This window comes from Aphanomyces astaci (assembly GCF_000520075.1).
Source record: "Aphanomyces astaci strain APO3 unplaced genomic scaffold supercont1.25, whole genome shotgun sequence".
Classification (NCBI taxonomy): Eukaryota; Oomycota; class Saprolegniomycetes; order Saprolegniales; family Verrucalvaceae; genus Aphanomyces; species Aphanomyces astaci.
The window spans coordinates 81,953-90,330 of NW_009798288.1; the positions used below are offsets into that span (position 1 = coordinate 81,953).

Sequence of the window (8,378 nt, forward strand, 5' to 3'; positions counted from 1 at the left end):
ATATTATATTTATTTATATATTCAAAGAAATATATTTTTTATTACTCTCGCTACGTTATTCGTCCACGGGCTCAGTCGCGCCCACACTGTGCCGCGCCAGTCGTCTCAACGTATCTTTAAAGTCCTCCTACGAAACAAGTTGTCAGGACGAATACTAATTTATTAAAAAGTCTTCAAAGCCAAAATCAATAGATACTACCTACAGAATAATAATAATAATAAAACACCCTACTCTTCTTAGTTTCCCACACACATTCCAACCAATCCAATCAATCAATACCCCCCAGCCATCATCCATCCACGTCCAAGAACTCATCGCCACATACAGCGATCCTTCAGACCAAATATATATATATATATATATATTGGAGATTCGGTATGAATTTCCGGACCCCGTTCAATCGAATCTCGCCAAGCGAATCCAGCACCAATCTCTCCCATTGGTCAATCCGAAATTACTTGTCGCTGATTGGCTACAATCCATTTTCGAGTTTCTACTGGAAAGGGCCGAAGTGGATAATGGCCAATCAGATGTCTCGGCTCTATTTGAGCTCGATTGAACGAACCATGCAAAATTGGGAAATTTGAAGAAAATCGACAATATATATCTGTGTAATATATCCAAATAGGGTAGTTTTCGTGTGAAGTCGAAGATCAGTATATACAAATATATATATAAGTACCTCGTCGTGGTCGATCTGAAAGACGTCCACGGCGGCCTGCACCACCTCGTCGTTGGTAGAAATCGCCAGCTTGAGAGCCGCCAATTCGTCCGCGGGCAGCTGCAGCTCATACACCAAGTGCAGCAGCTGCTTGTCCATACTCAATCTAGTATTATTACGACCTGTGGTCGCAATGCGGTTCAGAGTGTCCACCAACTCGTCCTACAGATACCATCCCATTAAGAGTCCAGAAACAATCTAGCTAGGATATATATATACATATAGGTAAATAAATATACAAAGGCTCCTATTAACTAGTCCCATATATAGATAGATACAAAATCGAATCTTCGGTCCAATATAAACATGAAATGAAAATATATACTAAAAAATCGTCAAGGATAGATAATATATTTATTTCTTCATCCGACAGCCATAGTAGAGTCCACAACACGACTGGTACACCGTTTCACGAAAAATAAATAAATAAATCTACAACCCCGTTCCAATGCACCAGTCTACTCTATATACATTGTCCACAACATATATATATCTAAATAAATAATTACACACACAGTCGTATTCGCATAGTCTCATCACGACCTATATATATATCACTATATCCACAGCCCATCCAATCGATATATATATATATAATTGTTTTACCATGTCTTGAGCGCTCTCAAACACATCGAAAGCCGCGAGAACTTTGGGGTCGTCCATTTGCAACTGTTCCAGCACGTCTGGACTCAATTTGCCCGTCGCGTGCAGCGCCAGCATCGACGAGGCCACCTCTGGCGCCTCACTTTGGGCTATTTCGCCCCCTTCCGCCGGCCCATCGATGGTGTCGGACAGCCGCATCAGCGTGTCGACAAACTCAACTTCGTCGCTGTCGTCAGCGAAACAGATGAAGGCCGCCATGAGACGCGGGTCGGCACTGGCCCACAGACGCCGCAGCCCCCGCCCTTTGCCTTGATCTTCCAATGGCACAATCCTACCGAAAAACATCTCAAGGTCCATCTACATACTATATATATATACAGTAGACGAAAACGAAAATTTAAAAATGATATATATATATATATGAATGCCGACACGGTCGAGCCATGAAGTATATTCCTCGTCGGTCTATGGATAAGAGGAGCGCATTTGACGCCATGGGATAAGGATCCACAGGTGATTTTAAAATAATAATAATACATAATAATTTGATGCAACCAACCAAAAAAAAGAAAGAGACTAATCTCACTCCATGGGACGCACTGGTCCAGTAGATGTATATAATATATATAAATATATATACATTGTGTAACGTTCTCCCATATATCTCACGAAAAAGGTCAAGTTATTTGCCCCTTTTCGTCCACTCCAACTTTTTTACACAAACATCTATATATATATATATATATATACATTCGACGGTTCCAATCTTATATTTTCTCCCAGTCACCAATATATATATATATATACCACTTGTGGAGAATACTCTGGCGGTTGGTTTCCCACTGCAGCACCTGGTACAACTCGACCAGCGATTCCTTCGCCGACTGGCTTTGCACGGCCGCTTGCACTCTGCTGTCGTTTCGGAAGTTGCTTAGCAACTGGTGCTGGGGATTCGTGAGCAATGACTGGCGTAGCAACGCATCAAGCAACGCCACGACGCTGTCCTTTGAGCGTTTCGTGGGGATTTTGCCCAATGTAAACGATGTCGTTGGAGGGCTATTCGCCGTCTCAAACGTGCCGTACGATGGGGGCGACAGGGGCGGAGAAGTGGGAAATTTCCCAGTCGACGCACGAGGGGACAACGGGTGCAATTCTTCCAAACTCACGTCGGCCGCTGCATCGTCGACTGGGCTTGTTGGGACGTTTCCCCGCGCAAACACGGGAGATTTCCCATTGTTAGACGGCGACAGATTATTCTGGTCGAGGCCGGCGTGCTTGACCACAAGCAGCAGCGTATCCACTAGCTCGCGCATGTCCTTATCCGCGTGAAAGGCTTCGACTGCGCCGATGATGGCGTCGTTCTTGGCCTCCCACAGAGCCAGCAGTCCCTGGCACTGTACATCCGTGAGCAAATGTCGTTCGACCAACTCGCGACAGATGCTGTCGAGGGAAGGAGGCGCCTGCTGCTGCTGCCGTTTGAAGCGAACGATGCGCAGCAACGTGTCGGCCAACTCATCCTTGTCTTCCTCCAATTCAAATACTTCCCACGCCGCCAGAACCAACTCGTTGCCTATATATATATATATATATAAATAGTCATGGGATCGACACATTATTGGGAAATCAAACACATGGACATGATCAGTAGAATTGTTGTATTCAACAACACAGCATTAATATATATAACATTAAATAAATAATATAGATAGATAGATATGGCCATTTCTAAATAATGTATATAACTAAATAATATATATATATATATAATTAAATAATATATATACAATTAAATAATATATATATAATCAAATAATATATATATATAGATATGGCCAGGCAAGTCCACGAAATCAAACGAGTTGAAAGAAGCACTCGATCGTCACAATTCAACACCGATATAGATTTACATATTCCACACTACGTTGCCAACACCAATGCATATATATAACTCGCGTATATATATATATAACAGGCGCTCGTGTTGTTCTTATATTTACCTTGGGTAAACAGTTCGTGAATGAGCGCAATATCGTGGGGCTTCAAGTGCACGAGCTGGTTCACCACACGTGTAAACGATGACTTGGTCTGCTGCTGCAGCACCGCCAGCACCCGCCGCACTTGATGCACCAGCGCCGGGAGGTTCCGATACGTGGCAGCCCCAGGCGTCGAGTAGCCTAGAAATGCTTGGTGCAATTGGGGGTGCTGCTGGCTCAAGAGCAACGTTTCCAGCTTCTCCAGCGGCAACCTCGCGGCCGATTCGTCGTCATGCGGATGGCTGTCCCAGTGCACCATCAAGTTGTACATGGCTTCGCTCCAGTGATCCTCGCCGTCCTGGTCTTGGGGACAAGATGGAGCTGCATGAGGGTGGGTCGTGTTGGCTGGGTTGTGGACGAGGCCTACGTGGTACATGACAAGAGATCGATGAGAAGATCCTCTGGACGTGTGTATATATGACGACGATGATGGAGGGGGAACACACATATGCAACAGTGCTATAAGAGAAGGTAGTGTCCTGAGAAGATGTAGATCGTAACGTCGATACTAGTTCGTAGTATATAACCTACGAGACACACAGAAAGGACGACATGCGTACCGACGTGCGCGACGCTGGCGGTGGTAGCGGCGACAGAGGACGAGGACGCGGGTGGTGGTGGCGGTGGTGTCGCTCGGGGATAATGCGCCGAGTGGTACGAATGCTGATGGGGACTGGCGGCCGATGGTGTTTCGGCATGCGTTGGAATCGTCGGCGCAGGTGGTTCTTTCTCGAGGATGAGCTCGTAGGTGTGGTTCGGCTGAAGGAGTTGAGGAAACGCCGTCGCCAACGACAGGGGCAGGAAGGTTTTGGTCTTTAGGTGGACAAAGCCCATTACTTTGCCGCCTTGGTCGGGATGGGTGCCGGACGTGGTTGGGTCGAAGAACGCCGCTTGAAGCAGCAGACTGCATTCGGTCGGGGACATGCCTTCGTACACCGCGACCTTCTTCGTGTGGTTGCGGTAGCGGACCTCCGCCACACTCACCGACGGGGAGTGCTGCGTGGCGTGCGGAGGATGGAGCGGGTCCGTAGGCAGCGTTGGCGCAAGCATGGGTTCGAAGTCGAAATCTTTTACCCATGAATCACACAACCAGGGGATACCGGATACATTATCCGGATACCGAAAGGTCCCTTGTTTTTGCCCAAGAAACATGAAAAGCTGGCTGCATCATCTACCAGCAAGTGGTTATGCTGCCGCCATGATCGTAGCCTCACACAAGCTTTCATCCGTCAGATACAAGTATGTGAGAGGCACGTTGACCGCCATGACAGTCGTCCTCATGGAGATGCATACACAAGTGCACGCGAGGTCTGTTGAACTGTTGTCGGTCATTGTTCTGTGGTCACACTAGTCGTTGGTTGTCGCGGTGACGACGTGCTAGCTACGGCTACGTGGTAGCGCGTAGGCGAAGGTCGTGAAGATGGATGCTGCTGTGTTCATGGCACGACTCCGAGTCCCTTCAGCGGTCACGAGAGTGTTCAATTGGCAGCGCATCGGGTTTTTAGTGTCACAGAGTAGCGTGGCGTGTACGACCATGATTATGATCCAACGACATTTGATTGATGCAGATACATGGTGGCCTTATAAGTTGATATGTACCACCCCTGACCTACAAAAGTGTAGTTTCCACAGACTCGAATACGTCCTTCTGGGCATAAATATTCTGGACAATCCATGTATCAGTGCTGACGGAGTTAGTTTTTTTACTTTCCACAGCCCTGACAAGCATCGGTGTTTCCGTGGCCATATACACACAACATGGCTCGAGTCTGCGCATGCTTATAACGTTACGTGGTGCAGGGGGCTCCAGTTGGTTCTGTCATATGTCATAGGACTCCATTTCGATTGAAACAGTTGGTAAGTACGCCAGTTGGGCACTGTAACAACAGGGGGAACTCGCTTGGTTCAATCTCGTGGGGAACGTTATACACCAATAAACAGCATACGAGTACTACCAGTTAAGAAGGGTGACAAATAGTGTCCTTCCAACACCGTTATAACGACACGATGGGAGTGTGCTACCTAGTGAGTTAACGATGTACATATATTTCACAAGGCGACTGCGACTCCAATCCAATGTATATCTTCGGTTTTCAATCGCCCCCAGCCGCCCGAGTCACGTAGTGACGCAAGTTGAGCCTACTATGTAATACGAGTAGTACGTAGCACTATAGTATACGTACTACGTACATAAGAATAACACAAATACTATCCGTCCATAATGTATGTACTTTTGCTTGTGAACCATCTACTACTAGTACTTCCAAACTCAATCCTGACGTTGGCACGTTAAATCCGAGATGGGACAGGTCCCCACATAGCAACGTTCTGCAGGCAAGGTATTGCTCAACTGCCCACCATGCCGGCCAGCTTTAACGCGTTCTTTGCCGCGTTGGCGTCCATTCGCCAGCATTTGCATCAGCACCCCGAGCTCAGTTTCCACGAGTTCAAAACCCAAGCCCTTGTGCGGGATTACCTCGTCCATGAGGCTCATATCCCGACCGAGCACATCCACGACTGCGCCACCACTGGTCTGTTTCCATGTATACTGTATATTATATATACTTCCTCTCCATATCCCACCTGAATATGCAGGGCTCGTGGTGGACATCGTTGGACCGACGGAAGGCGACAAGACTTCGCCCGTGACTTGCATTGCGTTCCGCGGGGACATGGACGCCCTCCCCATGACCGAGGCGAACCCCCATCTCTCGTACGCTTCTCAAGCCCCCCAAGTCGCCCACATGTGCGGACACGATGGCCACACAGTGAGTTGATGGGATTTGCTTACTTGGTGAACCAGCGCCGCCACTTATTGCCCCCCCACTCGGTCGTGCGGTTGTTGTTTCAGCCTGCTGAAGAGTGTTATTTTGGTACCGTTACGACGAATCTTGAGTATTATTCATTCGAATCGTGTACGGTAGTTGTAATTCCTATTAACTCGTTCTCTATGGATTGTTTTTATAGTATTTTATGCATTGTAAACACTATATGATTCGTAGGCGCCCCGGCAATGATCAAGGACGGGTGCTTGGAATCGGTCCAAGAAATCTACGGGTTAGTCGTACACCTATCTATCTATTGCATTATTTTGATCGAAATGGAGCATTGTAGTATATTTTTTTCGTGTTGAATAGACTAATTATTTATGCACATTTCCGTCTTCAAATGTTAACGTTAGATATCATAATGTCCCGTTTCCTCTGGGGACGGTTGGGGTCAAGCCGGGCGCGATGATGTCGCATTCAAGTCGATTTACAATCCGCATTTCTGGTCCAGGCGGCCACGGGTCTGCCCCCCACGAAACCAAAGTACGCCTCCACGACGTCGAATCACGTCGTTAACGTCGTTTTTGTTTGGCAATAATGGAAGGACCCGATCGTCGCCGCGGGACAACTCATCGTGGCCATGCAATCGATTGTGAGTCGCAATGTGAATGCCCACGACAGTGCGATTGTGTCGATCACGCAAGTGCACGGCGGGGAACCCGACAACGTCATCCCATCCGTGGTGACGTTATCCGGACGGTTGCACGACTTTGCTCCTGCGGTCGCCGCCACGGTCCAAGAACGTACGAATCGAGATATTGCTCGAAACAAAACAGTCGTTAAATGTATATATATATTTGTGGTGATAGGCATGGCCACACTCGTCGAGCACACATGTGCGGCGTACGGCGTTGGTGGTTCCATTTCATTTCAAGAGGGGTACCCAGTACTAGTGAACCCCGAGATGGAAACCAGCATCGTTCAAGCGATCGCTCAAGGCATTGTTGGCAGCAAACGAGTGATCAGCAAGGGATGCCAGTGTGCGCATCGGAAGATTTTTCGTATTTTTTGAAGGAGCGGCCGGGCTGTTTCTTTTTCCTGGGGACACTCGACCCAACCCAGTCTCAAAATCGCATGTGTCATAGCGATACGGTCAGATTTCCAAGAGTATTACTATTTTCTCTCACCATATATTTGGTTGTTTGCAAGAAGATTGAAGGGGGTTTGAATGCGAGTTAACCGTACTGGTAACGTAATAAAATGCAAATTTACTGTATGGCATTCAACATTCATTTGATTTCGAAAAATGGGCAAATTTCCGTCTTGTTTCATCATTTTCAAATTCGAAAAAGTCGTAAAGGTAGTGATTTCCCAAGTGAACACCCCATGATTGAGGTCTTATGCTCTGAGGCTACAAGGCTTTGAGTCCTTGGAAACCGTTTTAGACACGGAACTTCTATAAGAAATTGTTTTTGAGTGCCATTTTCAGTGGTATGTTTTATACTTTTCCTTGTTGTATGTAATTGTCAATAGAAGTGATTTAGAGGTTCCCTGTATGATTGGATGCATATTCAAATTACGATCGATGATTGGTGCATTTTCGTACGACCTAAATTGGCACATACGTCATACTTACTGGCACTTTATGTGAGCTTGAAAACATGTGTGGAGGGTTGAAAAGGAACTAATGGTGTCTGTGATAAACTGTTAGTTTGACTTTAACGATGCAATCTTGCCGCTGGGAGCCCGGATGTTTTTGGAGCTGGTCCACCACCGGCTGAACTGCGCCTTGTACTCGAACGAAGAGCTCGTAGCCATGACCACCGCCTTGTTATAGTCAGTCGTGTAGGATGCTGCTACACTTGGTAATCGAATAAAAAAGACCAACTGTGTTGCTATCGGGGTGTCGTTGGTGGCAACATTGCATTTAAATTAGCATCGTTTCTGTAATATATACATATACGTGTTGCCTCAGTATGTAGGTGTACGCTAGCTACATGAGTAAGTGCGCCGTGTTCTTTAAAGGTCATCACTAGACCCCGACTACAGAGAACCCCGGAAAAGTCCGACCCCCCCAAAATATCCGACCACCTGTCTAAATTGATGTAATTTTATTCATCGTCGACGCACCTTTGAAATTGAATTTATCCATCACGAAGCCAATCAGAAAGCAGTATTAATGAAAGTTTATGATTGGCCTATCCAATTTCAAAATTTGAAACGCTTCACTTGACATCATGCCGACGCGACAC

At 46.6% G+C, this 8,378-nt stretch overlaps 2 protein-coding genes across 2 annotated transcripts; one reads left to right on the forward strand and one right to left on the reverse strand.

The window, feature by feature from the left end:
* Window positions 1-4,425, reverse strand: H257_09834 (hypothetical protein). The gene is made up of 6 exons (XM_009836199.1): window positions 3,919-4,425; window positions 3,323-3,721; window positions 2,133-2,895; window positions 1,329-1,656; window positions 684-884; window positions 1-127 (listed from the first exon to the last, which is right to left on the reverse strand). Exons 1-6 carry the CDS (start codon window positions 4,406-4,408, stop codon window positions 56-58), a joined length of 2,253 nt encoding a protein of 750 aa, XP_009834501.1. The 5' UTR covers window positions 4,409-4,425; the 3' UTR covers window positions 1-55.
* A 1,292-nt stretch (window positions 4,426-5,717) lies between these two features.
* On the forward strand, window positions 5,718-7,198 carry H257_09835 (hypothetical protein; the record flags this gene model as incomplete). The annotated part of the gene is made up of 7 exons (XM_009836200.1): window positions 5,718-5,889; window positions 5,954-6,126; window positions 6,162-6,231; window positions 6,361-6,415; window positions 6,540-6,669; window positions 6,731-6,929; window positions 6,996-7,198. 7 exons carry the CDS (start codon window positions 5,718-5,720, stop codon window positions 7,196-7,198), a joined length of 1,002 nt encoding a protein of 333 aa, XP_009834502.1.
* Between the last annotated feature and the right edge of the window lie 1,180 nt (window positions 7,199-8,378).

What these genes read in the sequence shown, in the direction of transcription:
- H257_09834 (XM_009836199.1), bottom strand. Translation starts at nt 4,408, where the DNA reads ATGCTTGCGCCAACGCTGCCTACGGACCCGCTCCATCCTCCGCACGCC. An exon ending in CGCCAGCGTCGCGCACGTCG is followed by an intron (nt 3,722 to 3,918) that starts GTACGCATGTCG and finishes TGTACCACGTAG; the next exon opens with GCCTCGTCCACAACCCAGCC. An exon ending in TTGAGAGCGCTCAAGACATG is followed by an intron (nt 885 to 1,328) that starts GTAAAACAATTA and finishes TGGTATCTGTAG; the next exon opens with GACGAGTTGGTGGACACTCT.